The 27,980-nt window shown below is 69.1% G+C and overlaps 1 protein-coding gene across 4 annotated transcripts; it reads right to left on the minus strand.

Moving 5' to 3' along the window:
* Positions 1-539: 539 nt before the first annotated feature.
* On the minus strand, positions 540-27,900 carry SEC16A (SEC16 homolog A, endoplasmic reticulum export factor). Of its 4 annotated transcripts, none has more exons than XM_036022430.1 (31): positions 27,645-27,900; positions 19,932-23,459; positions 18,568-18,704; positions 17,027-17,121; positions 15,751-15,877; positions 15,142-15,322; positions 14,860-15,028; positions 13,477-13,619; positions 12,930-12,991; positions 12,689-12,827; positions 12,092-12,337; positions 10,970-11,067; positions 10,529-10,610; positions 10,208-10,325; positions 9,996-10,107; positions 9,756-9,861; positions 8,992-9,132; positions 8,072-8,185; positions 7,748-7,940; positions 7,349-7,567; positions 6,845-6,924; positions 5,945-6,073; positions 4,658-4,735; positions 4,403-4,459; positions 4,054-4,165; positions 3,646-3,783; positions 3,393-3,487; positions 2,784-2,858; positions 2,270-2,329; positions 1,794-1,871; positions 540-950 (listed from the first exon to the last, which is right to left on the minus strand). In XM_036022430.1, exons 2-31 carry the CDS (start codon positions 23,388-23,390, stop codon positions 882-884), a joined length of 6,912 nt encoding a protein of 2,303 aa, XP_035878323.1. In that variant the 5' UTR covers positions 23,391-23,459; positions 27,645-27,900; the 3' UTR covers positions 540-881. The 4 variants fall into 4 exon arrangements, with proteins under 4 accessions (XP_035878323.1, XP_028376675.1, XP_035878324.1 ...); XM_028520874.2 differs by lacking the exon at positions 27,645-27,900 and adding an exon at positions 27,052-27,263; XM_036022431.1 differs by lacking the exons at positions 2,270-2,329; positions 27,645-27,900 and adding an exon at positions 27,052-27,263.
* Between the last annotated feature and the right edge of the window lie 80 nt (positions 27,901-27,980).

A 27,980-nucleotide genomic window follows, 5' to 3' on the forward strand; every position in this document is an offset into this window, starting at 1 on the left:
CCCACACTTTCACAGCGGGGGGGGGGCCATGTGGAAAAGTCCAGGGGCAGAAGTATCAGCTTCTAGAGCTTCTGGTAAGAAACCGTGTTCAGATACTTCCTTCAGATGCGGCCAGCCCCGCAGCGCGTCGCCCAGGCGGGCAGAGTGTGCCGGCCACGGGGTGGGGGGACCGGAGCCCCAGGCACAGGTGTGGCGGCCCCACGGCTGCTCCGACTGTGTGTGCGGCCCGGCCACGCCCCCAGAGGGTCTGAGTCCACGAGTGATGATCGCGGCGGCAGCGCCGGCGGGCCGGGGAGGACCAGTCCCACGTGGCGCACAGCTGTGCTGGGTCTCTTCCCTCTCTCCAGGACGGACCCGGCGAGTCCCCAGGTGGCAGGAGGCCCCTCGTGTGCCGCCCGGGCCACAGAAGCCTCGGGGCCGCCGGGACCTCTCCGCTGCGGAGGGACGCGCACTGAAGGGCGGCTGAGGTGACCCCCGGAGGCCACTCAGAGGGACACCCACAGGGCCCCGTGCCAGGCTCCCAGCGCGGGGCCGGGGCAGAAGTCGGCGCGTCCTTCCTCCCAGTGTCCCGGACGAGCCGGGGACGGGCCTGGCAGCGGTTCGCGTCGGGCTGTGAGGGACGCCCCGTCCCTGAGGTTCCAAGCCTGCCCCATGGCAGAGTCCAGCCACGCTCGGAGCGCCACCCCGGGGACCAGGCGGTGTCTCCTCGAGGCCCCCTTCGGGCGTGAGCCTCTGAGCCGAGGGCACGCCTCCACTCCGGGTCTCGGGTCTCGGAGGGGCTGCAGGGCGGGCTCTGGCGGCAGGGCCGGGCGCCACCGGTCGGAAGGCGGTGGCAGGCAAGCGGTCCGAGCGTCCAAGGCTAATGCAGAACAGGGGCCGGTCTATCTCAGCGCCGGGTACTTCCTCTGGCCGATCCTCCCCGACCTTGAACTCCCCGCGGCGGCAGGGGCCTGGAACGACAGAGCAGCATGGACTCGCCCGCCCGCCCCATGGGGTGGCGCTCGGCGGGGGCCTGGGGAGCGCGGCAGCGCACACCCTGGCGTCGGACAGGCGCGTCCGCCCCGCCCCTTGCTGCGGCCGCGGCCCAGCCGGGACCGGACGCCGGCGCTGCCTTTGACAGAGGCGCAGCGGGGCGCTGGGGCTCCAGGCAGCCGGTTCCGGGGCGGAGCATCGGAGGACCCGGGAGGCACCCGGGAAGGACAGGGAACGCTCCTCACAAACCCTAACGGGGCCGAGGGCCAAGAGGTTCTCGTGGTGGAGACAGGACACACGAGAAACAGGTGATGGGGGGAAAGGGACCGAACCCCGAAGCGGAAACTCAGATGGGTGGCCGAGCGGCAGTGGGACACCCCGGTCCCGGGAGAGGGAGGGGCGGGGAGAGAAGCCAAGCAGCAGCCTGGCCCACAGACGCGCCCCCCCCCCCCCCCCCCCCTGCTGCAGCAGGGGCGGCGGGACCGGCTCTGAGGGAGGGGCCAGGGCGCCACAGGCAGCAAGACGGGGTGGGGTGAGCGTCAGGGCAGCCCGGGGTCGGGGGAGGCGGTCCACTCCGAGTGCCAAGACCCCCTGCAGACCCTGCTCCCACTCGGCCCCCCTAACCCAGCAGCAGGTCTCCACCGCAGGGGTGGGGGTCCGGGAGGGAGAAGGGAGGAGCCGGAGCGCACAGTTGGGAGCACTGCCAAGGGGAGGGGAGGGGAGGGGAGGAAGGGCAGGCAGGCACGGCTGCGGCAGAGCCTGGGGCAGGGGCACAGCTGGGGGCCAGGCCTCTCCCTGCCCCCGAGACAGCGAGCACGCACCTGTGCAAACTGCGTGGGGTTGTAGAAGGGCACGGAGGCCCCGGGGGTGCCTGCGGCCGGGGGCTGGTCACCGGGAGCCTGGAAACCAGAGAGCTCAGCTCAGCGAGAGGGTGCCGCGCACTCTCAAACACGCACGACGGAGCGAGGACTCGTGGCTCTTTCGGAAAAGCCACAGAAGCACACGGAAGAGACCCACTGCCACACCAGACGGACCACGCGGTGGTTCACAGAGAAGCAGCCAAAGCCAAGGGCCGGGCAGCACGCCTGCTCCAGCAACCAGTGTCGGTCCCTTCGGACCTGAAGCATCCGTCCCCGGGGTTCAGGGTGCGATGTGCAGAGAGGGCTGCACCGAGGCTCCGGCCGACTGCGGGGGAGGCCGGGCCGGGCCCGGCCGCCAGGAGCCCTCCCTGCGCTGGGCCGGGGAGAGGAGCCCCGCCCCAGCCCTGCGCGCAGCGAGCGCCGCCAGCCTCGGGTACCTGGTTGAGATGCTGGCTCACTTCCCGCGACAGGGAACTCATTGAGCTACAGCGCGAAAGCTACAAGACAGCGAGAACACGACACAGGGTCAGCGTGCAGGCCACGCCCCGCTGCCGGGTCGGTCCGCGGAGCCAGCAAGCCAGCAGGACGCCCCCGGGGAGAGCCAGGCAGAGCCCGGAGTCCCCACGTCGCGGTGCCTCGAGCTCGGGGGGTGTCCAGGCCTCAGCTGGAGCCGCTGGACCTCAGGCCCCCGAGGAATACAGGCCGTCACAGGCCAGGCCGCGGGCCCGAGTGTGAGCCCAGGCCCCTCGCTGTCCCCGGCCCCACGTGGCTCTGCCCAAGCGCGGGCGGCTGTGCGCTCGGGACGGGGCAGCGTTTCCGAGCTGAGAAAGCGAGTGTGCTGCCTCTCCTTCCCGCGACCGTTCATCTCTGAGGAAGGGGCCGCGGCACAGGGCAGGGAGGACGGGCGCCCACAGCCTGGACTTCGGGCGGAGACCGCGCGGCGCCCCTTACCTCGCCCCCCTGGGGGCCGTCCGCGGGGCAGGGGGCCAGGTCCAGCGCAGGGAGCGAGGCTGCCGAGCTGACCGCCTGCCGGGAGACATGGGTGCGTCACCCGCCCCGTCCAGCAGACCCGCCCCGTCGGCGGGCGGGCGGCACAGGGCTGCACACGGCCGTGTCTGCACAGCACCCCCTCGGAGAAGCGGGGCGAGAGCCCACCGCACGCGCACCCTGATGTCACCCTCCTGTCCCACCTCGCGCCCCCAGTGGCCTGGGACCTGGTGTCCTCTCTGCCCCGTTTCTCAGAGCAGGACACTGAGGCCCGGGGCAGTGACGTCCCCAAACTTCACAGAGGAGTTAACTGGGAACCGGGGTCGACCCCTGTGGATACGGCTCCGCACCCCACACGACACCCGTCCCACATCGCGTGTGCGTTAGACACGGGACCACCTCCGTGTGCTGCCCCGATCTCCATCAGACCGTCAGGACACGCCACACCACGCGTGGGGCTGGACTGCGTCCCCTGCTCCCGGGGACACGAGGGAAACAGGTCACACAGGGTCGGGGCCCACAGTCTCGGCCTGGGAGGAGGGTGCCCCTTCCTGCCCCGCCGCGCCCGCTCACCTTGGGCTCCGAAGAAGGCTCCGGATGGGCTGGACCCCCAGCTGCGGCGTGCCCCTCCCTGCCAGCCCCCTCTGCGGGCGGGGCTCCCTCTGCTTCTGTGGAGGAGACAGTTGGGGGAGGGGGGATCACATCCGAGACCCACGCCCGCCTGCTCTCTCGGAGGAGGGGGAGCAAGGCCCTCCGGGGCTGGGGCCGCCACCCCTCAGGGAGGAGCTGGGCCGTGACTTGGAGGAAGGGTCCGAGGCCTGCCCACCTGGGTTTGGTCCGAACACGGATGCCGGCAGCGGGAGCGGGGCCAGCGGGGCGAAGAGGTCCGCGGGGGCCGGGGCCGGGTCGGCGCGCTGGGGCCCGCCCGGGTTCAGGACGTCCACGTAGCGCGCCCGCGTGCCGCCTGCGGCCAGGGAGGGGGCAGGTCAGGGGGCACGCCCAATGACCCCGCCCCCACGCGGAGCCTCTGCGGGCGTCTGCCCTCGGCGAGGCTCACCCCCCACAGGGGGCTCCTGGCCCCTCGCTAAGAGCGGCTGGTCGGGTCCTCCCCGGGGGTCCTCACCACTCACCGGGCCCCTCTGTGCCTGAGCACGGCCACCCGCCGCGCACGGAACTCGGGGGGCCGGGAGGACAGGTGGGCCCCCCACGCCAGCTCTTGTGGCTGGGGTGTTACCTGCTTTCCTGGAGAACATGTTCACGGACGCTCGGGGGGGCCCTCCAGGCCCAGGGGCTGGGGCCTGTGGAGCCTTAGGGAGCGACACTGGAGGCGGGGGCGGAGCTTTCTTCTGCAGAGGGATGGGGGGTGGGCTCCAGGGATCTGCCTCCGGACCCAGAAGCCCGGGACATGCCACGGACAGGAGCCCGGGAGGCAGGGCCCCCCCCACCCCCACGCACCTCCTCCTCCCAGGCTCCCCCCCACACACCTCCCCCTCCCAGGCCCCCCACCGCCCCCACGCACCTCCTCCTCCCAGGCTCCCCCCCACACACCTCCCCCTCCCAGCCCCCCCACCGCCCCCACGCACCTCCTCCTCTGGCTCGCTGGTGTCCACCCACCGGTTCTTCTCATGGTCCCAGACGATCTGCCGCCGCGGAGGGACAGAGGACAGTGTCAGCGGGAAGGGCGGGCAGCACGGGGGCTGACGACTGGGGACTGGGACTCGTCAGGGCTCGGGAAGGTGTGTCCCGGGGTCGCTATGAAACTGACCCCACGCCCACAACCGCCCACGGACATGCCAGAACACCCACCGCGTCCTCGAGGGCCGCACTCCGACACTCACCGTCTTGTGCGTGTCTGCTGGCAGAAACGCTTCCGGCTTCTTCTTCCGGATGAGCCAGGAGAACCAGGACTCGCTGCCCTAAACGAAAACCAGGACACGCCCCGGAGGACGTCGTGCCGAGTGACATGGCACAGGGGCACTCCGGTGAGGTCCCGCTCCCACGCGGTCCCTGCAGGGGGCCGACCCACAGGGACAGGGAGCCCACGGTGGGCCGGGGCTGGGGGAGGGGCAGGGGTGGGAGTGGGGCTTCCGTCGGGACCGGGTGTCCGTGAGGGAAGACGGACCGTCCTGGAGAGAGCGGTGGCAGACACAATGTCACCTTGTGCACTTGACCACAACGGGAACAAGTCACAACCAGCCTGTGTCTCCTGGAGCTTTTCGTGTCTGAATGCCGACGTGTGAGCAGCCCCCACACCCTCCCCACCTGAGGCGTGGGGGGGGGGGAGTCCGTGTGGGACCCTCTGAGCACAGTCCCTCTCTGCTCCCACGAGGGGGGTGGGGGCACGACCCGCTGGGCAATGTCTTTCCCGTCAACACCGTGCTCTGCTCCCGGGAACGGCGCGGCGGCGGCCGCCCACGCTCGCCAGGCCGCTGCGCCCCGTCTGCGCGCATGGGACCACCCCGCCTCCCGGGTCCCCCATCCTGAACGTGCACGGCTCCCGGCTGACACCGGCCGCTGCAGGGGAGCCCGGCAGACGGCGGCGCCGGGAGAGGGCGGCGCGGGGGCGATGAGCACCCCCACCAGCAGAAGGCCGCCACCAGGGCCGGGGGCACCCGCCGGGCACACGGGGCCCAGGCCCGGACGGCTGGGGCGGCTGCGGGAGAGGCCGCCCGCACCCAGCCCAGCAGTGCCTCCCGGCAGCGGGCACACCCCCGGAGAGCCGGCCCGATGCAGGCCGGCCCCGGCACCCCGTCGGGAGGAAGGGCAACGCACTGTGGGCGCCCGGGGGCAGGGGTCGCTGCCCAAACCTGAGGGACGAGCCCCCTCCGTGTGGCGTGCAGTGATGACCGCCACTCACCCAGGCGGCAGAGGTCAGAGGGGAGGTCACCCCCGGGGGGAGGGTGCCAACAGGCCACAGACACACAGGATCCCCCCCCACAGGGGGCCGGAGCCGCCCTGGCTCTGGTCGGGGCCGTGGGTCACGTGGGCGCGGACAAGGCCGTCTGCCAGGCTGCGCGCCCTTCACACACTTCCCTGGGTGCCCGCCCGCCCCAGCACGCTCGGCCGCTCGGAGGAGGAAGACCCGCATCCCCCCCCCCCGGCCGCCGGGGCGAGCCGTGCGGTACCTTCTTGGGCTCCTTTCTGGCCGCTTGTCCCGGGCCCTTCGCTGCTTCAGGAGCGGGCGTCAGGGACGGGGGCTGCAGGGCCCCCCACGCCGGGGCGGCCCCCGAGTCCGGCAGTGTCCTCGAGGAGCCCTGGGCACGGCCGGGGGGGGGGGGGGGGCTCAGCTGGGGTGCCTCCGGGGAGCCCCAGACCAGCCCCCAGGCCAGCGGGGACAGCGAGGGAAGGGACTCGGGCCCGCAGGCCCAGTGGGCAGAGGGCAGCCGGCGCCTGGCAGCGACCTCACCACCAGGCGCTGCGGGGGTCGGGGCGCGGGCTCCGCATGCAGAGAGGGGGAAGCGGGGGTGGGGCGGGCGTGTCACAGGTGAAAGCACGCGCCCCTGGGGTGACCGTTGGTCGGCACCGCTGAGCTCTCGCACCCGCGCGCCCCAGGACGGAGCGTCTCAGCGGCAGGACACGCAGCGAGGCTCCAACCCCAGCGGTCGCCTGCTGACGGGTGTCTGTCCCAGGCCGCACAGCCGCAAGGGAGGCTCCGGGGAGCGGCCTGTGAGCAAGAGTCCCCCCATCCCCCACCCCGCTCGGGGGTCGGCCAGCACGTCTGACAAAGTGGGTCTCAGCCTCCAGGGGCCAGTGGGGACTGGGGCCCATCGCAGGGCAGGCGCAGGGGCCGCCCTCCCTCGCACAGGGGTCGCTGACAGGGCGGCGCCACCGGACGGGCCCTCCCTCTCCTCCAAGTAACGCCTGTCGCGCCGGCACACGACCCCGTCCCCCTCCTGGCCTCGCTGAGCCCTCGAGTTCTGAGGGTTCCGGCTTTTCCGGAAGAGCCCCCGCGGGCACGGCCCGCCCACCTCCCACCACAGAGCAAGGAGCCTGGGGCCCCACCCCCCGAGGAGGGCGGCAGCTACCACGTCGAATGTGCCGCCGAAGTCCTCTTCTCTCCGCTCTGCCAGCGAGTCTCCCCCCCGGGGGTCCGGCAGCACCGTTCCTGTGGACGGGAGACAGGCCCGTGACCCGGGGCCACCGGGACTCCGAGAGCCACGCTCCCAGAGCTGTGCGGTGTGGGGACCCAGGCTGGGCGCCCCCAAACTCAGGCCCCACCTGGCACGGCCCACACCGACCGAGGCTGGAAGGCCCAGCCCGGGGCAGGCGCATGGGCACGGGAGGAGGGCGACAGCCGGGGCCCACCTCGGGCCAGCGTGTCACGCCCCAGACCACCGCACTCCACACCCGAAGGCAAGGAACTAGCAGCGACACTCAGAGAACCCGTTCGTCCAAGCCGAATGGGTCTGAGGTTGTGGTATCTACTGAGCAACGGAACTCATTTCAGGTTCAAGGGACTCCAGTCTCTCCCACCAGCCAGCTCTGGGGACAGGAGGGCCAGCCCCACCCTGGGCCCCAGGCAGACGCACCTGGGTCCTGGGGCCTGGCCTCCCGCAGGGGGCGCTCGCTGTCCTGGAGGGATGATGGCGCGCTGGGTGGCAGGCCGGGCCCCGGGGGCTCGGCAAAGCCCAGCGCAGAGCCTGGGAGCCCATAGCCGGGCCCCGGCTCGGCAGGGCCCAGGGGCGGCACCGGGAACATGGGCACCCCGGCCGGGAAGGCGGGCTGGCTGTCGTGGAGTGTCGGCAGAGCTGCACGGGGACAGGGGGAGAGAGTCCGACTGGCACCCGCGGTGGCTCGCTGGCGGCGGCCCCGGGGCACGCTTCCTGCTGGGCGGTGGGGGAGCGGCCTTTGGAGCAGAAGGGCCGAGCACCCCGGGGCAGGGCGCCCGAGAGACGGACACATGGACCCCGCTCCTCGCGCAGGCTCACCTGAGGGCAGCAGCCACACGCCCTGGCCGGGGTGCTCGGCGCTGGGCATGGGTGGCGCCAGCAGTGGGTTCTCGGTGCCCAGGTCTGAGGGCCGCTCCAGCTCCGGGCCGTCACGCTGCCCGCCCTCGGAGCTTGGTGTGCTGGGGCAGGGCCGGGGGACGGCCGCGTCCTGGCTCCACGGCGCAGCGCCCTCCTGGGGGAGAGACACCTCAGGCCTCGCCGACGCACACCCCCAACACCGTCCCGTCCCCACCTCCCACTGCGGGCCGGGGAGGCAGGGGCCACACGCCTCCCCCGGCCCCACGGCCGAGAGCTGCCGCGCACCTCAACCTGCTTCTGCACCCGCTGCAGCTGGGCCAGCCAGGCGGGCTCCGCAAAGGACTCCTCCTCCGGCCTCTCCTTCAGCTGCGGGTCGAAGAGCCGCAGCCGGGAAGCGACCTGCAGACGCGCGGGAGACAGGGCCCCGCTGCCACCGGCGTCTTCGAAGCCCGCGCCGACCGGGAGAGGCGGCCCCTCAGGGTTCCGGCCGCGCCCCTCTGGGCCGTGCGGCGCGTGCGCACAGCGCTGCTGCGGGAACAGGGCCGGCGGGGCCGCCCGCTGACGGGTGCTCACCCTGCGGAGGCCAGCAGCACCCCCACCGCCTGACCGCACGGACCGGCCCGAGCGCTGAGAGGGCCCGGACACGCACACACTTGGACTGGGCGGTGGGGGGAGGGGCGGGGGCAGGTCCAGGTGCGTGAGCCTGGCCTGGTGTCACGGACGCAGCCGTCTGAAACCCCCACGACAAAAACCCTCGCTAGGTGCCGCACGAGCACGTTTTACAAAGCGACCCTCCCGGGGGAGGGGAGACGACGATGGGGTCCCTTTGGCACTGCGGGGCGCTGTCCGCCGTCCCATGCACGGCTCACACAGCCCGGAGGCCAGCCGCGCCGTCCCCACTCTCCGGAGCCGGCACGAGGCCCTCCACGGGCCGCCGGGACCCGGAGGCTCCCACGGGCGCCGCCGCCAGACCGAGCCGCCTCGACCCAGGCGGAACGGGGAAGCCCTGCTCCCCTCGAGGCTCACCCCTCGCCCCTGCTGCCTCCTGCACCGGGGCGCACGGCGGGAGGTCCCCACGCTGACACACCCAGCACCGGACTGCTGCCCAGAACATCTCCGTGTGGAACCCGCCCCTGAGCTCAGTCCCGCCCCCGCCCCCGCCCCGCCCCCGCCCAGGGCTGTCAGCCTCGCGTGGGGGGCGGCACCTCAACCAGCCGGCCAATGAGCACAGGGGAGTGGCTCTGGGGTCGCAACAGGATGCTCCTGGCGATGGCCTCGCAGTAGTGGAAGGCCTGGGTGGCCAGCCCCAGGTCCGCCAGGCGGCACGAGTAGATGAACTTGAACACCTAGAACACACACACACAGCTCGGCCACCCCCGTGTCCTCCCCAGCTTCCCGGTTGCCCCGCAGTCCCCCACAGGCTGACGGGCTCCGGGTGTTCCACGAGTGTCGTGTGCCCCTGGTCCCCACAGCAACGCCGGTCCCCACCCCCCGGGACGTCTCACACCCAAGGGGACAACGGAGGCCCTGAGCAGCTCACTTCCTCTCGACGCCCGCCGGAGTGCCGCCAGGGCCCCGGCCACAGAGGCCACGGCCCGGCCCGCACGCACGCACTGTCTGCCAGCGCTGGGGGACCCGTGTTTCCGTGTGCGCGCACACACACTCGCACACACTGACCACAGTCACACACACACACTCGTGCTCTCTCCCATTCACGTGCTCACTCACACGCATACATGTGCACACTTGTTTACACATACTCGCACACGCTCGTGGGCCAGAAAACACACCCCCGTCACACCAAAAACGGCCAGAAAAAACAAGATACAGTTTCCAATAGAATATTAAAACCCAAAACACAAACAAACCCTCAGTTTAGCAGGGCCACCCTGGAACAGTACGGCTCCAACAACCTCCCCCACGGGACGTCAGAAACACCCGCCGCCCTCCAGCCCGCGCCCGCGCTCACCTGGAAGCTGGGCAGGGGGTCGCACTGGGCGCCCAGCGACTGGGCGTACTCGTAGGCCTCCGTCCGCTGGATGGCCTCGTTGGTCGCAAACTTTGGAAACGGTAAACTGTGGAGGAGAGGGGTTTCTCGGACCTTTGAGCGCGTCGGCACGGGCGCGCCTCCCCACAGGGCACGGCCACGTGGCCGCGCTGCGGCTCCCGTTTCCCTCCACGGGACACCCACGGCCACACGCCGCCTCACCTGTGGCTCGACCCGATCAGCACGAGCTTTGCGGTCTTCTTCGGGTACACGCCGAACCCGACCTGGGCCATGAGGTAGCAGAAGTGGGCGGCATCCAGGAGGCCCCTCGAGGCTGGAGACACAAGGCGGCCACGTCTCACCCGGGCCTCCCGGGGCCCGAGGCCAGGAGCCGAGGGCGGAGAGGGGCGCGGCCCTGCCGGCACCCGACCCACCTAGCGTGTCACCCATCGTGGCCATCGTCCTCGACTCCACCTCCACGTTGTGGCTCAGGTTGGACAGGACCATCGCCAGGTGCGGCCGCCAGTCCCCCCACTTCTCGTCTCCGCAGCACTGAGGTCACGGGAAAGGCAAGCAGAGCAAACCCTCAGCCGGGAAGGAAGTGCCCTTGAGCTCTGCGGCGGCCGGGCTCAGGCGCAGGGAAGGTCCCGGGGCGAGGGCAGGACAGAAACATCGTCCCGTCCCAGGACGAGGCCTTCCCGGCAGCCCGTGCCGACAGCGGCGGGGCCGCGGGGGCGCTGGGAGGGCCCACTGACCGTGGAGGCCGCGGGCATCCGCCCGGACATCAGCTGGTAGACGGTCTGCAGGGGGTCGTTGATGGGGAGACTGTTGGCGAACCTGGGGAGACACGAGCAGAGACAGCCCAGCTCGGCCGGCGGAACGACAAGACAGGGGACGCAGGGCCCGGCTCGCCTCAGCCCCCTCCTGACCAGCCCTGAGGCCTCACGTGGCAGCGGCCACGGCTCAGGGTCAGAGCAGGCCCCTCTGTGAAAGAGGAGGAGGCGGCCTCCAGAGCTCCCTGGGGGGCCAGGGCCCGCCCCGCGCGGTGAGCACGGGGCGCCCGTGTCCTGCGGCAGCACTGCAGCACGGCGGGGCCCCCGTCCCCCGGGGCGCGAGCCGGACGCCCGCGCGCCTCGACGAGCAGCCGGGGCGCTGCCGCTGGGCCCGCTCACCGCCAGCCCCTCGAGACGCCGCACCTGGTCATGACGCGGGCGTGGGTCCGGCTGTCCATCTTGCTGGCGAGCAGCAGAGCGTGACCCCACAAGCCGTTCTTCATCGCAGACTCCAAAGCGTCCTGCAAAGCAGCGCAGGGGTCCCGCGGCCTGACTCCGTGCCGGCAGCAGCACGGAGTGTGCCGCCCGCACCCCGGGGAGGAGAGAGGACGAGCGAGTGGGGGCGCCTGGGCCGGGGTGCCCCCCGCACACCCGTGCACAGCTCGCGAGTCAGGGAGGAGCACGCTGCCCCGCGGTCCCCGCCCACGTCGCTGCACACTCACTGCTCCCGTCGGCGGCCTGCAGCACGCCAGCCAGCAGGCCCGGCCGAAGCGGGGCCACGGGGGGGCGGCGCGCCACCCCCAGAAAGCCCTCCCCCCCGGGGCCCACCGGGAAATGGCACCCACGCCCGTCATCCCCTGGCTCCGGAGGTCTGTCTGCTCGGCCTGGGGGGAGCCCCCCATCAGCCGAACGACCCGGGGCCCAACTCAGGCGGCCTCTGCCGGGGCCCGAGCGACCACGGCGCAGAACGGCCATGGACACACGGCCCACCGGGCCCCTGCTGCCGGAGCCATGGGGCTGTGGTCGCCCACGGCACACCGGCACCCCTCCGCCCTGGACCCGCCCCCCCACTCCATGCAACTGGCGTGAACTTCCACAGCGCCAGCACCTGCCCGTGGCGCCCGGGCGCCCGCCCACACCTGCAGGCCTGCGAGTGCAGCAGGGTGGCCCGCTCCCACCGGGCACCGGCTGCCCCGGGACCCACTGCACTTCAGAGGCCCCGGGCCACCAGTGACCGTAACCATGACAACAGGGTGCACTCCGTCTCGTGCACGCGCCTGTCCCTGAGACAGCTGTACCCGCAGGGCCCAGCCCCAGCCCAGCAAGTGCGTTTAGCTGCTGCACGGCAAGAAGCAGAGCCTACAAGCCTCGGGCGCTGGCCACACCTAACTACCGTGCCGCCTTCCGAGAGGTGACACGAGGGGCCCCGCAGCGCCTCACGGACGTGACCGTTCTTCACGGACATCAGGCCGTGACGTTACCGTTGACCCCCAACACCCCCCCACACCTGCTTCCTGGCACCGATGCCGCACGGGGCGGACGCACCTTCTTACGGCCGTAGAGCAGCAGCTCTCGGAACCGCTCCGTCTCCTTCTCCCGGGAGCTGGCGGCGGCGGCCTGGCTGTCCGTGAGGAACGAGAGCTGGGCCTCCCCTGACTCCTCCTCCTCGGCCTGCTCCAGGGCCTCGTTCGTGAAGTCGATCAGGTTGGCCTCGTTGGGCGACTTCCCAGGAAGCCACACCGTCTTGTGGTCTTGCAACAACAACTCCGCGATGTCGGTACCCACCACGGTCTGCAGGGCGGCAGGGACAGGGAGAACGGGGGCTTCGTGACGGCAGCACTTCCCGCGGGCCCTGCTCAGCCGAGGACCCCGGCCGGTCTGCGCACATGAGCACACCAGGCTGCCACGGCACGGGCCGCCAGTCCCCACCCCCCGCCCGGGGCCGAGAGCGAGGCGGACAGACCGCAGACCCCCTGACAGGCAGGCACGGTGGGCCTGAACCTCCCTTCGCCCCAAAGGCACGCCCTGCTCGCCTCCCACACCCCCGAGTCCCCGCTGAGACGGCTCCCCGTGCCTGGGAGGCCCCGGGGCCCCCGAGACTCAGGGCCAGAGAGAGGCTCCTCAAGGCAGAACTGCACGCACCCCGTTTTGTCTGCACAGCAGAATGATAAAGTTCCAGAGCAGATTTGCAGACTCTTTGTCAATTAAGTTCTCGTTCTGCAAACATTTTGTGGCTTTGTTCTGTGCAAAATTAATAACATCCACTTTATGGGTGTCGTCTCTGAAAGAAGAAGGACACTCAGGGACCGGCGGCAGGCACGGCGGCGAGGCCTCCCGCAGCCACGGCCGCCAGCCAGCCTCCCGGCGCCCCGGCGGGACGTACTTGCCGAGCGGCCCCGGGAATGCACGCATCTCCTCCTGCTCCGGCAGGTGCTGCAGCAGCGTCTGCAGGGGGCGGGGCGGGGAGAGGGCAGCTCAGGGGCAGGCCCCGCCTGTGCCCGCCACACCTGCTGCCCGGGGACGGCCGCCCCCACCCCACCGGGGAGGCGAAGGCTCCATCCCGGGGCACGGCTGTGCCTGGACGGCCACGGTGACTTTCAAACCTCATTTTAAGCAGTGAGACCCGCCCCGGCCCCCCGAACGCTAAAGCAAGGCCCCGATACACGTGGAGCCACGAAACAGAGTGCCCACTTCCCACCAGCCCCCGGGGCACCCCGTGCCCCGGCAGCCACAGGAGCATGAGGCGCCTTGAACCCATTTTCTAAAACCACCAGTGAACGAGCATCCACAGCATCCTCCCCTCAAAGTCAGAAACGCACGTAAAGGTGAGACATATACCCAAACAGAACGGGAGCATCTCATCAGCTGGGGACCCCCAGGAGGAAACCCCTGCACGGCTGTTTCTCAGAGTGGCCGCGCCCCGGCCTCACCTCCATGCTGTGCACCTCCACCAAGGCCGGCTGCCCCTCCGAAGGCAGGTTAGGGATCACTTTGATGAGCTGGCCCCCGGGGCCGAACCTGGCGCAGACGTGAGGCACCGAGAACTTCTCGGGGGACGTGGGTCTCGACGGAGCTGCGGCGGAAGGACACACACAGCAAACAGCCCCGGTCAGTTCTGGGCGCACCGGACCAGAGCGGCAGCTGGGGTGCCCAGGAGCCCACACGGCTGGGACCGCAGATGCACTGGCTCTCAGCCAGAAGGCAAAACTGCTAACATCCCACGAAAAAGCACAACTTCAGCGTGTGTTAGCAAAATGTTTAAACTATCAAAAACAAGAAACTAGCCCTGGCTGGTGTGGCTCAGTGGGTCGCTGGTTCTATTCCCAGTCAGGGCACGTGCCTGGGCTGCAGGCCAGGTCCCCAGTAGGGGGCGCTTGAGAGGCAGCCACACATGGATGTTTCTCTCTTTCTCCCTTCTCCTCTTTCTGAAATAAACAAACAACATCTTTTTTAAAAAGGATAAGCTAGTCTCCAATCAGGGGTGTCCAACCTGTGGCTCGCGGGCCACATGCGGACCAGGACACGTATGAATGCTGCCCAACACAAAATTGCAAGTTTCCTTAAAACACGATGAGGTTTTTGTGATTGCGTGTCACACTGTATTTAATGTGCGGCCCACAACAACTCCTCCTCTTCACGTTGGCCACCTCTGGGCGTCTGTATAAAAAAAGCTGCTCTGAACACCAGCCTGGAGGCCCGAGTCCCAGGAGGCAGAGCTCTCGGGGCCCTCCGTGCCCCAGCCACCGAGACAAGTGCCCCCGCACCCGGCGGAAGTGACCGAGTGCAACGTCACGGGCCAGAAAGGAGGGTGTCCCATGGAAGTGCTACTTTAAGAAGGAAAGTAGCGTTTACATGTATTTTTGTGGTTTTCAAGATACAGCATCTCAGAGGGACAACGGGACACATGTGACAAGCTGACAACAGCTTTTCTAGGGGAATTACAAGTCTCCTTGGCAGGCTGCTACCCATGTGGCCGGTGTGAGGCCCCGCGCAGGAACTGGGCGGGGAGCCTGCCCTCAGAGCCAGGCACGGGCACTCGCCGGGAGGGGTGGGGACGGCTCTCAGGCCCGGGGGCCAGTCCACAGCCAGAGGGGTGCTGCCAGCCCTGGGACGGCCGCCGCTCGGACGGGCATGCACACCGGGCCCAGCTGTCCTTACCCTGCGGGGGGTCAGGACAGCCCCCACCGACTCCCACCAGAGCTGCACCTCGCCCCCGCCCCCACCCCCGTCTCACACCAGGCCTGCAAAGCCACCCTGCGGTGTGACCTGGTGCCCCCGGCACCTGCAGGCGCCAGGGCCTCGACCCCACACACCTTGCTCCACGGTGGGCCAGTCGGCAGGGTAGCCGTACTCCGAGAAGCCCTGGGCGCCGCTGACACTGCCGACGTAGGCGTCATAGGTGTAGTCCCCGTGGAAGGAGCCTGGCGGAGGCGGGGCCTCGTAAGGGCCCGCAGTCACACCGCGACCTCTGTAGACCTGACTCTGGAGAATGCAGAGCAGGTGAGACCTGGGGGCGCTGCCCGAGCTCGGGGTGGGGGCTGCGTCAAGACAGGACCGTGTGGACGGAGGGGCGCCCGCCCGGCCGCCCGCCCCACCTGCTGCGAGTGGGCGCTGAAGCTGCTGCGGCGGCTGCGCAGGCTCTGCGCCGAGCGCTCGCTGTGCACGCTGCGGCGGTCCGCGTCGTCCCCGTAGGGGTCCCTGCGGGGCTCGGGGTCATCGTCGAAACTCCCTGTGAAGCGAGGGTCGTACTTCCAGGGGTCGTCGTACCTCTCGGGCCTGGAGGGGCAGCGGGGCAGAGGCGGTAAGGGCTGTGAGCCCCACCTGGGACGAGGGACCCAGGACAAGGCCGTGCCACTGCAGCCCCCGCCCCGCCCCGCCCTCCTCCCCAGTCCTGACTCGAGAGGAGCCTCGAGAGCCCGCCCTCAAGGGGTCACCGTCCCCAAGTGCACGCCCAGGCCCCGCCTGCAGCCTCGGAGGAGCACGCCGCCAGTGCGTGGCCAGCGGGCACACTTCCCGTGGACACCGGCAAGACCAGGTGCCCACGATGAGAGTCGCCGGGAGACCTGGGCCGTGCCCCCCGTCAGACAGCGACGGGAACGCCAGCTGCTCCGCGGGACCCCCGCACACAGCCGCAGCCCCCGGGGCGGCCACGGGCGCAGCTCTGACTTCTGCCCGACCTCCTCGGCAAGGGGCGTGCAACCCACCTGTCGGTGTAAGCGTAGCTCTCCTTCCTGTACAGGTCGTAGTCGGCATCGTACCAGTAACCGCGGTCGTAGGGGCGGGGGTCCCGGAACCTGGAGCCGTAGGGGTACCGGTCCCAGCGACCCGGCTCTGCGGGCGAGGGAGTGCTGGGTGAGCACGCTCGCTCGCACGCTCGCTCGCACGGGAGGCGGCGCCCCGCGCTCCCTGGAGAGCCACAGCGCCCAGCACTGGCGCGTGCTCGCAGGCTCCCCGCGGCACCAGACTTTCCCCCCGAAGTCGGCACGACCCTGGGGTGCTAACTGAGGCACCGGTGTCCCGGCTGAGCCCTGCCGGCACGTCCGAGACCTGAGGCCGCTGGCTGTCCCTCTCCCCACGCGTGCACCTGCTGGGTGGCTCGAGTTGTGGCTCAGAGCCGCCACCTCTAGCAGCCAACCCCGCAACAACACGCTCCACACACGTCCCTTCTGATGTGGTCCACGACGCCTCAGGAAACTCTCAAAACTGAAAGACGACTTTAAAAAAGGCCAGTAACTGCGGCTCAGTGGACTGAGCACTGGCCTGAGGACTGGAGGGTCACGGGTTCGATTCCCAGTCAGGGCATATGCCTGGGTCGCAGGCCAGGTCCCCAGTGGGGGGCGTGTGTGAGAGGCAACCCTGTATTTCTCACACATGAGAAAAAAGCAAAACAGTGGCGTTCAGACAAACCGGATGCACCACTTCCGGCGAGTGTGAGAGTGTGAGCGGAGCTGCTGCTGACGGTGACGCAGGGAAGCAGAGGCCCGTGAGCGGAGGGCGGCGGCCGTGCGGGACCCTGCTCTGCACTGAGCACAGGGCCCCGCCCAGCAGAGGGCGCAGCAGGGCTCGGGGACGTGTGGCCATGAGGCACACCCTGCCTGATAGTGAGGGGACATGCCTGCGCCCTCCATGCCAGAGCCACAGCCCCGCGTGGCCACGGAGCACGGCAGACGTGGCTAGTGCCACGGAGGAGCTGCTTTCGAGTTCTGTTTAGTTTACAAACAAGGCAGCTCCAGGCTCCTGGTATGACGCTTTGCTAAAAAACCAAAGAAAACTGCAAATACGACGAACACACAACACCGTAATTAAGGTGCAACCTCCAAACGGGAAGCAGCAACAGGAGCACGTCCAGACGCAGGCGACCTGGGCTCCTGCACGACGCCAGAGACGAGCGAAGGGACACCCCAGGGGCCCCCGGAGCAGCGAGTGCAGCGCCGCCCCGCCTCCCGGGGCCCGCGGGCTCCGGCGGGCGCCTCTACGCACCTCCGTAGTCGTACTGGCCGCAGTAGTAGCTGGCGTAGTCGCTCTGGCTGCTCCACCCGCGTCTGGGATCCGAGTGGCCTTCGGGGTGCCCTTGCCTGAAAACACACAGGGGCCCCGACACGTCACCTGCTGCGGAGAGGTGCGGCGGGGTGGCCGTCCCACGGGCCTGCCCAGGGCGACGGGCACTCTGAAAGCGCCCGGTGGAGGGCAAGCGGGACCAGGGGCCCCCACTGCACGTGGCGACGAGCCTGCGGGACTCCCCGTTTCTCTCTGATGGCCCCCGCGCGAGCGTGCTGGCACCGGAGGGCCTGTGTTCCCCACGCTGTCGCCCCGGGGGAGCGGGACGGAGACAGCTCCTCGGGGAGCGGACGGCAGACGCAGCCGAGGCCCGGGGCCCGGCTGGAGGCCGACCTCCCGACCCGCCGCACAGACTGCGCCCACCCGAGTGTCCTCCGAGGGGCCCCGGTGACAAACCTCCCACAGAGCCGCCAGCCTCAGGGGTGGGGGGCGCCACGGTGCGGTGCATGCGGCTGAACGGGGGGAAAGTCCGCTGCACCCCGGCTCCTCCCGCGCCTGCGCCCCCGGCCTCACGGGAGCCCCAGACGACACCCGCCCCTGCCCCGCTGCATCGGATCACTTCCGGGGGGAGGGCAGCACCGGGGCACCGAGACCCGGGACTTCTCTCACACAGCACCTGGGGCTCGGGCCCCACGCAGCTCAGCAAGCCCCTCGGCAGCACGGACAGAGGTCCGCGGACGGCAAAGGCTCACCGGCAAGCACCGGGCGCCCCAAGACCAGCACCTGGAAGCCCCACTTCCGAAAGGCAGCGCGCCTACCGGGTCTATGACAGCGACCGGGCCTTCCCTGTCCCACGTGTGAGGAGCCAGGGACCCCTGCAGCAACACCCACACCTACGAGACGTCACCCCGCCAGGTGAGGCTCCGGAGGGCGGGCAGAGCCAGCGCGATGGCAGCCGCCCCCCATCCCGACCCCACCAGCCCGAGCGGAGGTCCCTGACCGCGGTGCCCTCACTCAGCAGGGGCGCGGCGCCAGGACCCGCAGCACCCCGGTCAGGAACCTCGGGACCGAGCCAGAGTCGGCACGAGCACGCAGCACAGCGACACCCGGGGTCTGCGGCACGGGAGGCCACAGTGGCAGAAAAATACGGGCTTTCAGGCCCAGCTTGCCGGCTGCACTCGGGCCTGAGCCAGCCTGGCCAAAGCACCCAGGACTCTGTGACCCGTGGCGGCCGAGGCCTGGGCCCCCCAGCGTTCAGTCGGCGAGCCTCCAGAGCGGGACCGTGGCCTGGGCCGGGGCGACCCTTGCTCGAGGACAGCGGGGCCGGCCCAGGGCCCTGCACAGGGTCGGGCCCGGCTCGGTGCGGGCTGTCGGCATGGCAGTGTGCGCCTCCACCTGCAAAGGCACCTCACAGCCCGTCCACGTGGGCAGAGCAACACAGCCGGCCCGTGTCCCCCTCCACACGCACGGTCTTCCCCAACCACGACGTTCCCACCGCAGCCGGCGACGCGCACGCTGCTCACCTGGCAGACGGCCGGTCTGAGCAGTGGCTCGCCCGGGAGCTGGGCCGCTCGGGCTCGGGGCAGCGGTAGTTGTCGGCGTAGGGGTGGGCCGCACCCTCGTAGGGCCTGTACCTGGGCTCGTAGAGGCTGTACACGTCCTGCCGGGGGAGAGGTTTGCGCAGCGTCAGCCAGCCGCCGGGGCCCGCCCACCGAGCAGAGGGAGCACGGCTCTCCGCGGTGCAGGTGCCGCGCGCCTGGGCGAGGGACACGAGGGCTTCCCTGTGCAAAACAGAAAACCGACGTGCCCTGCCTGGCGTGGCTCCGTGGATCGAGTGCCTGCCTGAGACCCAAAGGGTCACCGGTTCGATGCCCGGTCAGGGCACGTGCCTGGGTTGTGGCCAGGCCCAGTAAGGGGTGCACAAGATGCAACTATACGTGGGTGTTTTTCTTCCTCTTTCTCCCTCCCTTCCCTCTTAAAATAAATAAAGTCTTAAAAAAAAGAAAAGATGTCCCTAGTGGCCTTTTCTGGGCTCTTGAGAGAGCATGACTTCCACGTGGCCCCTCTAGGGACCTGGAGCTGGCAGGTGTCAGTGGTCAGAGGTGTCACACACAGAGACACTCAGGGCCACGCCTCCCACCACCCAGCCTGGCTCTGCCCCAGCCCGCGGACCACAAGGCCCCCAGGCCGGCGGCCCGCCCTGCCCTGCCCTGCCTGCTGTGGGTCGGCAGCACCCCCCTCCCTGGGCCACGACCCCGCTGCCTCGGCTGTGCCCCAGCGCCACCAGGCCCGGACAGAGGCAAGGGGCAGCAGGCAACAGTCACACACGCCCACTGGACCCCCTCTTTCAAACACACGCGGGGCTAGACGGAGCCCAGCTGGCACGCCCGCCAGCCCGCCGCACGACGGAAGTGGCCAAGGGCCTTCTGAGTGGCAGCAGGGCCCCCCGCAGCACTGGGGCTCCCCCGGCCCGGGAGGAGCTCACGGCGTTTCCCCCTCCTCACTGCTTCATCGGGTGACCCGCCACGCCCAACTTCTCTCGCTTCTCCTGCGAAGGAGGAACTCAAGAGACTGCGGTTTTCCCGCAGCTTCTTCGGTTTCTGACGTCACGGCCGCTCACAGGCGCCAGGCAGCTCTCCCCCCCACTCGGAACCCGGGTCTGCAGGCCGCCCAGCGGTGCGGCGGGAACCTGGGGCTGGGGCGCCGCGCCGCACGAAAACTAGTGCCTGGCGGGGTGGTGGGGGTGGGAGCGCCCCTCTCACGAACGGCCCGCAGGGCCAGGGTCCTGCCCAGGCGTGCACTGCGGCCGCTTCCGCCCCGACAGACCCTGCCGAGGGGCGTGAGGGAGACCGCCGGGCCCAGGCTGGCGGCCCAGGCGCGACCCTACCTGGTAGAAGAGCGGGGCGGCGCCAGGGTCCGGCAGGTACGGGGAGGGGTGCTGGGCCTGGAAGCCGTCGTACGGGGCCCTGTAGTAATAGTACGACGCCGGGTCCAGGGGTGGGGGCTGCGCCCACTGCTGGCCCGGCGGCACGGCCGCCTGGCTCGGGCTGCCGGACACGAGCGACGCGCTGGAGGACCGAGGCGGCCGAGGGAGCGGCTGCTGGGCGGGGTCAGCTGGAGCCGGGCTTGCGGCGTCTGGGGGCCGTCCTCGCAGTGGCAGACTTTCTGGGTTTGCGGGTTCGGAGGCTGCTGCTCTGGACCCTTGTGGGGGCGGGGGAGCCGGACCCTGCTGGACTCTCTCCAGGCCGCGCTGCTCCTGAGCCCCTTTTGCCACCTGTTGGTAGAAACGGGCCGGGTCATGCACCCCAGGCCCAGGCAGTCCGGGGTGACTGGGGGCGGCCAGCTGATGAGAGGCTGGGCCTCCGGAAGGGGACGGGCTACACAGTCTTACGGGGTGCTCTAGGGTCCCATGCAACGTGAAGTCCAGGGCTCCTGGGGTCTCCTCCCGGCCACCAGGGCGCTCTGCCTTGTCACCACGCGGCCCCAGGGCGGGGTCTGCGGGCGACACCAGCGTGAAGCCTGCGCTCCCGGCAGCGCTGCCAGCCAGCTCCGGAAGGGCGCTCTCCGAGCCCTGTGTCTTCTGGCCTTCCGGAAGCGAGTTCCTTGGGGTTGGACGAGACGGCGACTGAACCAGCAAACTGGCAGGCTGAGTGGAGGCCGCTTCGGAAGCACCAGAGGCTTGTGGGAAACCGCTCTGGGCGAGACCCTCAGGCAGAGGCACCCCGGGCGGAGGCGCGGCTTCTCCGGAATCGGCCCCAGGGGCCCGGCTGCCCACGGCAGGCCTGTCCCCGGCCCAAGCCTCTCTCCGGGACGGGGCCTTCTCGTTAGCGCCCGACGAGGACGCTGGGAAATGCACGGGCTGAGCTAGACTGGAGCTCCGATCGGGCTGAGCGACCAAGACGGGCTGGTTCTGCAAAGACTCGGTGGGCGGCGAGGACAGCAGACTGGCATAACCAGACCTGGCCTGCGACGGGAGGGCCTCTTCTTCCCCCAGCTTGGGAGGGTTCTCGAGGTTCTCGGAGGCGCCGATGCTGTCCCCGCCCTGCAGAGGGGGCAGGCAGCCCGGCCGCCGGGACAGCTGACCAGGCACCCCCTCGTCCGGAGGCTGAGTCACACCCGACGGCGGAGGCCTCCCGGGCACGTGAAGCGCAGGGGCGGCGGGGGCGAGAAGGACGTTGCCCCCGAAGTCCGGCAGCTCGTTCTGCGCCCACAGAGTCGTGGCTGGGCTCTCACACTTCAGGGCCCCTTGGGCCCGGGCAGAGGGCCTCTTCTCAGGGGTCAGAAGCACGGTCTCCAAGGGCGGCCCCCCAGGGTGTGGAAGCCCATGACCGGCTTCGGCGGGGGTGGTGGGAGGCAGCGGACAGGCCTGGGGCGGGAGGAGGGTCTCCATGTTGTCTGGCGGCTGCTCCAGGTTGCCGGGGCAGGCATCGGGCAGGACGGCGGCCGGCCTCCGCGCCTGAGGGGTGGGGGCCGCCTTCACCTCCCCCACCACGTTGGCACGGTCTGCCTCCGCTGGTTTTACTCCAACGAGGTGGGACCTCACTGGTTCAAAAGAGCTGTTTGCACTCGTCTGAAACACCCCTGTGGGTTTGGGGGGACTTGGGGTCAAGGGCTGGGACCGGCTGCTGCGGGGACCGGGGCTCCCGTCGGTCTCGCCCCCTACGGGAGAAGAGTCGATCTGCTTGAAGAAGCTCCCGGGAGCCTCGTCCTCGGCCTTCCCAGCCTCCTGCTGGATGAAGGTGCCCAGGTCCTGCGGCCTGGCGGCTCCGGGCCCGCTGCGGCGGCTCCTGCCGCTGTAAGCGGACGACACGCTGTCCGACCGCACAGGGTGCGGCGGCGCGTCCAGGGCCTCGAGACTCGAGCCCCCGCCTCCAGCGTGGCCCGCGGCGCTGAGCCTGGGGGCCGCGGGCCCGGGAAGGGGCCCGTATCTGAGCTGATCGCCCGGGGAGAAAGCACCCGAACCGGGGGGCTCGCTCGGGAGAACCTCCTGGTTCTGCACAAACTCCAAGTTCTCCGCGTTCTCGCAGTGAGTGCCCCCCGTGTCGGGAGGTCCGGCGCCTGCCACGTCGCCCCACAGGTCCACGGCCGTGGTCCGGGCGGGCGGCTTATCGTGCTGGGTGCCCGCGGACCGAGGGAAGTAAGGCTGCGTGTCTCCTCCCTGCTGCGCGGTCTCGCTGCGCGGGCCTCTGGGAAAAGCCTGGTAAGCGCTGCCTGCACCACCGTGCGCAGGGGGAGGGCCCAGGCCAGGGCCGGGGAAGACACCGGCCGCGCCGGACTGAGCAGCGGAGCCCGTGTTTTCAGACGAGAGGGTCTCCTCGTTTTCCGTCTCTCCTCCTTGGAAAAACATGGCGAGCGCGCCCGAGTTGGCAAGGCCTTCTGGGCCGCTTCCCTGAGCAAAGGGATTCACCAGAGCAGGGTCTGCCGCCGGCTCCTTATGCACCCTGGGGCTCGGCCTGGCCTCCCAGCCGGCCCGAGGGTTCCCCGCGCTGGGGTGCGGCCTGAGCGCGCCGTCCAGGTCGAAGTGCCTCGCCGAGTGGTTCCCACTTGGCACGTAGGCCATCTCCTCTCTCCCGTCGCCAGCTGAGGGCCCTGCGACGGGGGGGTCGTGTTGCTCTCGGTCAGGACCCTGAGGTAGGCTGGACGGAGCAAGGAAGTGGGACACACCGGAGGCCTGGGGCACCGCATTTGGAAAAAGCCCTTCTGGGCAGGGCCGGTAATGCTGGCCCAAGGCCTCTGGGCCTCCGTGCACGGGCCCCCACTGCCCGGGCACTTGCTGGCGAGGCTGAGAGAAGAAAGGGGGGGCCGCAGCGCTGCTGTGGGGGTTCTGCCCACTTGGGGGCCTGTCGGGCCCAGGCACGCCCCCACGCAGAGGGCCCCCGTACGGAGCGTCCGGACCCGCTGCTGGAATGTACTGGGCCTGAGCGTGGCGCTCGGGGCTGGAGACGACCTCGGCCCCCCTGCTCATCTCGGGCCCGGGGGGTGCTGGGGGAGTCAGCACGCCGGAAAAGGGACTCGCCCCCGGCCGGGGCTGGGACAGAGGTCTCGGCAGGAGCTCACGTGGTCCTTGGCAGCTGCCCTCGGCATCTGAGTGCGGCACCGGCAGACCGGGGTGCTGAAAGAGCGCTGGTGGGGGTGGGGCCAGGGCCGGTGCGGCGCCCTGCTGCACCTGTCTGCTGAATGCGAAGGGGTCCGTCACCGGCTGCAGTGGGTGAGCCACTGCGGCTCCCGGGGCGCCAGCAGGTGCCGGTCTCCGGTACGAGCCGCTGGGCCACAGCACGTTCGGGGGGCTCCCCGCCGGAGGCGGCCCCACCACACTGGGTGGGACAGCCTGTGGCGGTGGCTGCATGGCCGAGCTCTTGTCCAGTTAGACGCTGCTTACGGAGAGAAGCGGGATCAAGGTAATCCTTGATTTGAGCTGAAAAAGAAAGAGAAAAAGAGAAAATTGGCACAAAATCTACAAATTCAAGGTCCTGGCCGCGATCAGGAAAAGGAAGGAGCAGGAAACAGCCAGACGGTGGTTCCACGGAGGGCTCATCTGCCCGGCTCCCCCCCGTCCAGGGCTGCTGACCGTCCACTGCCGTCCACACCACTGCCACTCTCTGGGACGCAGCTACGCGCAATTCAGCGGAAGACCCACCAGAAGGCCGCCGCCTGCTACTGCCCTCACCGAGCCGGCGGGTACGAGCAGAACCTGCCTGTCTGATTTACTACCAGCGATGTGGTCCCTCTTCCTGTGACTTGTCACCAGACCCAGAGAGTGCCAGCTCCTCTGCTGAGGCTGCGCATCACACTTTCCACGCAGGTGACTTTAAATCTCGAAAAGACAATCAAAGTTTAAAACGGGCTCTTCTGTTTTCCTTCGTGAAAGAGCAGTACAGAGCGATACAATGGCTCCATCTCCAGGCCTCTCCCCCAGCACGTAAAACGGCCCGCTTTCCGGCATGGGGACCGGCTGCGCGCCAACAGGGAAACCAGGTCCTCCACCACGTGCCGGGGCTGCAAAGCCAGGCCCGGTAAAGCCCAGGCCAAGCAGAGCAGCTGTAAAGTTGACCAAGGGGCTTGAGGCAAACCTTCTTGTTAACAGGCAGAGTTACAGAAACAAAGGGGCGCCCTGGCTGGGTTGCTCAGTGGGTTAGAGCATCATCCCAATACGCCAAGGTTGTAGGTTCGATCCCCGGTCAGGGCACATACGAAGATCAACCCGTGAATGCATCAATAAGTGGAACAACATATCAACGTTTCTTTCTCTTTCCCTTCCTCTAAGAATCAATTTTTTTAAGTCTTAAAAAAACAACAACACAGGAGCAAAAACCCTCTTCACAGTGTTTTCGTTGCTGTTCGTTAGTAAGATACGTTAAGCATGGTCCTAACGGCTACCTTGCACTCCCAAGGCAAAGTCCGAGTGCCGCCTCCCTGGAAAGCCCTCTCCTCTGCATCAGCCCCCCCCCCCCCTTTCCCGGCGCTGCCCTCCCGCGCAACCAGGCCCGACTGAGCCAGCGGAGGAAGCGGCCACGGGGGGAGGCGGGGTGGGGGGTGGGCTCTGCAGACCCAGCCACGTTCCTGCAGAGGTGCGGTGACTTTGTTCTTGGAAGCCCTCCCAACGCCCAGGTGAAGAAACCACGGACCAGTGCGCTGTACGTAAAGGGTTCACAAATGCGGTTGCTGCCCCCACCTGAATGCCAGTCCGGGACACCTACCAGCTCACTACCATCACTGCCCACACACGCTGTCCCTGGCCGACAGGAAACCCTTTCCACGCGACGAGCACCTTGAAAGCCACTCAGATTTAGTGGGCTGTGTATTGGGAACAGCATCAGACACTTCATTTGGTTCTACGCCGCCATTTCAAAATAAAGGACATTCACTGCTCAGCTTCGTAGGGACTGACGGTAGAACCACCGGAGCCTCCTCTTCCTACGGTGAAAGGCACTGCATCTCCCAGGACACGCCCTCCTCCTCCTCCTCCTCCTCCTCCTCCTCCTCCTCCTCCTCGGGAGGCTTCCGCGGAGACCCTCGCCCCGCCCCCCCAGCAGCAGTGAGAAGGTGAGTACAGAGCGCAGGCCCGGAGGGTGTCTGCCAGGCGCCACCTGGGGGTGGGGGGGCAGGACCGGGCCCAGCCCGGCAGCCCGGCAGCCCCGGCACACGCCCCTGCACAGCGAGCGGCTGCGTGCGGTGAGGTCTCGGGTCCCTTTGGCGTTTCTGCCGTCAGGGGACGCGGGGCTGCCCTAGCCCCACCCCACTGTCCAACAGGGGAACCTCATGGGACCTGAGTGCCGCAGGTGTACACCTAGACGGTTTCCTGCAGGAGACGTTCAAGTCATTTTCTCAACTCCTGGACCAGGAGGCACACACCACCACGCTCTACAGAGCGGCACCCCCCGCTCCCCACGCCGCCCCAGCGGAGAACTTCCTAGCAACACACCCATTTCATCTGGGACGACCTTGATGTATCTCATCCGTCTGATCCTTTTTCTCTGTTCACTGGCAGAAAACAACGCAGCCGCACAGCGGTCATCCCCTGACCGCGGGGAACTTCACTCTGTCCGGGGACCACCCTGCAGCCTCAGGCCTCGGACTTTACGAGGCGGTTTCGAGGAGGCCAGCTGACCTTAAAGGCGTGTTATTCGCAAACCTATCTCCTCACTTAAAGTGCACGTACCTGTGTGAAACGCCTACGCTTGACCTAGTTTCAGTGTAAATTCCTGGCCACTGCACTGAGATGGTCCAGGCAGGCCCCCCCCCCCGCCCCCCAGCCGCTGCCCCCTGCTGTGTGTAAACCGACAGGACTGCGAAGGAGCACCTGAGCCCACCCCTCCACCCACAGCCGCCCCGGGGCTGCAGTCCCTGCCAGGCTGTGGGACACTGGACCCAGAGACACCACAGACTCCAACTTTCCCGAGTCCTGAGTCCAGAGTCAAACACAGCCGGGCGTTCAGGGGAAAGAGAAGGGGGTCTGCATACTGCCACAAACGACGAGGACCCGGAAGGCCGCTCAGGAGGGAGTCTGCTCAAGTTCGCACGGACACTGCCCCGAAGCACATGCAGCACCACCTTCAGACCCGTGGTGGCGACTGCCATCACAGGTGGATGAGTCACAGAGGAGGTCACCTGCTCTGCCTCCGCCTTATCTCGGGGAGAGGGCAGCGCCCACGACCCCACGAAAGTGCAGGAACACCAACTGCAGGGAGGGGGGTGGGGGGGGGGGCTTGTGCTCGCACTCCCAGCAGCCTCGCTCTAGAACCGCGCTCGCCACAGAGGGGACCGGAAAGACCTCTCTGGCTCAGCACCTGCAGCCCGTGCATGGAAAACCAAGCCCTAACAAGCCACTCATGCCCTACCTCCAAGCCGCCTAAAGGTGAAGGGGCAAAGCCGGTTGTAAACGGCTGGGGCGCGTCCAGGCGCTCTACTGTGACCCCCCTTCATCCCAGAGAGGACACAGCCGGCTCACACGCAACCTCTCACCCTTGATATAAACCACTGGCGCTCGACCTCCGCTGCAACAACATCTTGGCCGCCTTGCCGCGAAATTACCACAGGCGACAGCAATGCCACTCCGCGGTGCAGGCGGAAAGCCGTCTCACCACCTGCAGAGCTCCGTAGAACTCTTCCAACCAATGAGCACAAGGCGACGTCAGGACCTTCGAGGCAAAGGGCATGCTAAGAAATGTCCTAAGCGCTCGCACTCTTTTTTAAAAAAAGTTGCACGTCTGGCCTATCTTCCAGCCACTCCGACAAGACCCCACGCCGAGGCCGCCGCAGCTAAGACAAGTGTCAACACAGCTGAGAAGACAGGCGCTTGTCAAGGACGCGGCCGCACGCGTGGGGTCCGCGTCCGTCTGACCGACGGGGGGACGAAGTGCGGACCGCGGCCAGCGCGCGGCGGCAGGGCTCCCGGCCCACCCGGCGACCCCGACAGCCCTCCTGCGGCACCCCGGAAACGCACAGCCCGCCCGGGGCTGGGCCTGCTCTACCCGCCCGCCTCCCTCCACCCTGACCCCGGCCCTCACCGGCGCGCCTCTGGGAGGCTGGGCCCCGAGCCGGCTCCCGCCCGGCGCCTCGGCAATCCCGGGTGCCGGCCGCTCAGGAGCCGCGGGCGGAAGCCGGCAGGGCGGCTAAGACGAGCGCAGATACGGCAGCCGCTGCAGCCATCTTAGTATATCCGGCTCCGGTGCCCGCGGCCGCAGCGCCGCCGACGTGTCCGGCCGCGACGTCAGCGCACGCCACGCCCGCCCGCCACGCCAGCCAGCCCCGCCCCTCGCAGCTGTTCTCCAGACGCTCCGCCCCGCCCTCGCCCCACCCCGTACATTAGCCCCGCCCCCTCGCAGCTGCTCAGGTGACGCTCCGCCCCGCCCCTCTCCCGCGCCCTCCACCGCACATCCCTCCATTCCGCTCCTTGGCCCCGCCCATTGACCCCGCCTCTTGCCCACATCCTCCCTTGGCCTACCCTCGGCCCCGCCCCCGCCTGCGTCCAATCCTTCACTGCCGCATCCCTCGGCCAGGCCGTCCTTCAACGCCCCATCTCTTAGTGCCGCCCCTTAGCCCCGCCCTCTGCCTCGTCCAGTCCTTCAACACCCATCCCTCGGCCCCGCCCCTCGCCCACCTGCCCGGCAGGGCGCTCAGGGGCCACCCCGGGACGTTTCCCGGGTTACGCCGGTCCTTTCTCGCAGCCGTTTCTTGTCTTGCGATGTGAGAAGAGTACGAATTCCTCAGTCAGACTCAAGTGTAGAGCCAGTCCTGACTGTCCGGTGCCAGCAGGTGCATCCGCCGAGAACAGCTACTGCGGAGCCGAGCAGCCGAGCGGCGCCCCGGCGCAGGCGCGTTCCTCCCATTTGGTCGTTGGACGCCTGGCTGGAAGAGGGGCGGGAGGCGACTGTGCATGCGCCGACTTCTGCTGTAGAGTGCGCTTGCGCACCTCGCGGCGGGGAGGGACGGTTGC

This window comes from Phyllostomus discolor, chromosome 3, assembly GCF_004126475.2.
Source record: "Phyllostomus discolor isolate MPI-MPIP mPhyDis1 chromosome 3, mPhyDis1.pri.v3, whole genome shotgun sequence".
Lineage (NCBI taxonomy): Eukaryota > Metazoa > Chordata > Mammalia > Chiroptera > Phyllostomidae > Phyllostomus > Phyllostomus discolor.

Excerpts from the sequence above, each read along its gene's own strand:
- SEC16A (XM_036022430.1), bottom strand. The coding sequence starts at position 23,390 with ATGCAGCCACCGCCACAGGCTGTCCCACCCAGTGTGGTGGGGCCGCCT. Across the intron at positions 9,862-9,995 it reads CTGATCGGGTCGAGCCACAG|TTTACCGTTTCCAAAGTTTG; the intron begins GTGAGGCGGCGT and ends TCTCCTCCACAG. Across the intron at positions 2,330-2,783 it reads ACGGCCCCCAGGGGGGCGAG|CTTTCGCGCTGTAGCTCAAT; the intron begins GTAAGGGGCGCC and ends GCTGTCTTGTAG.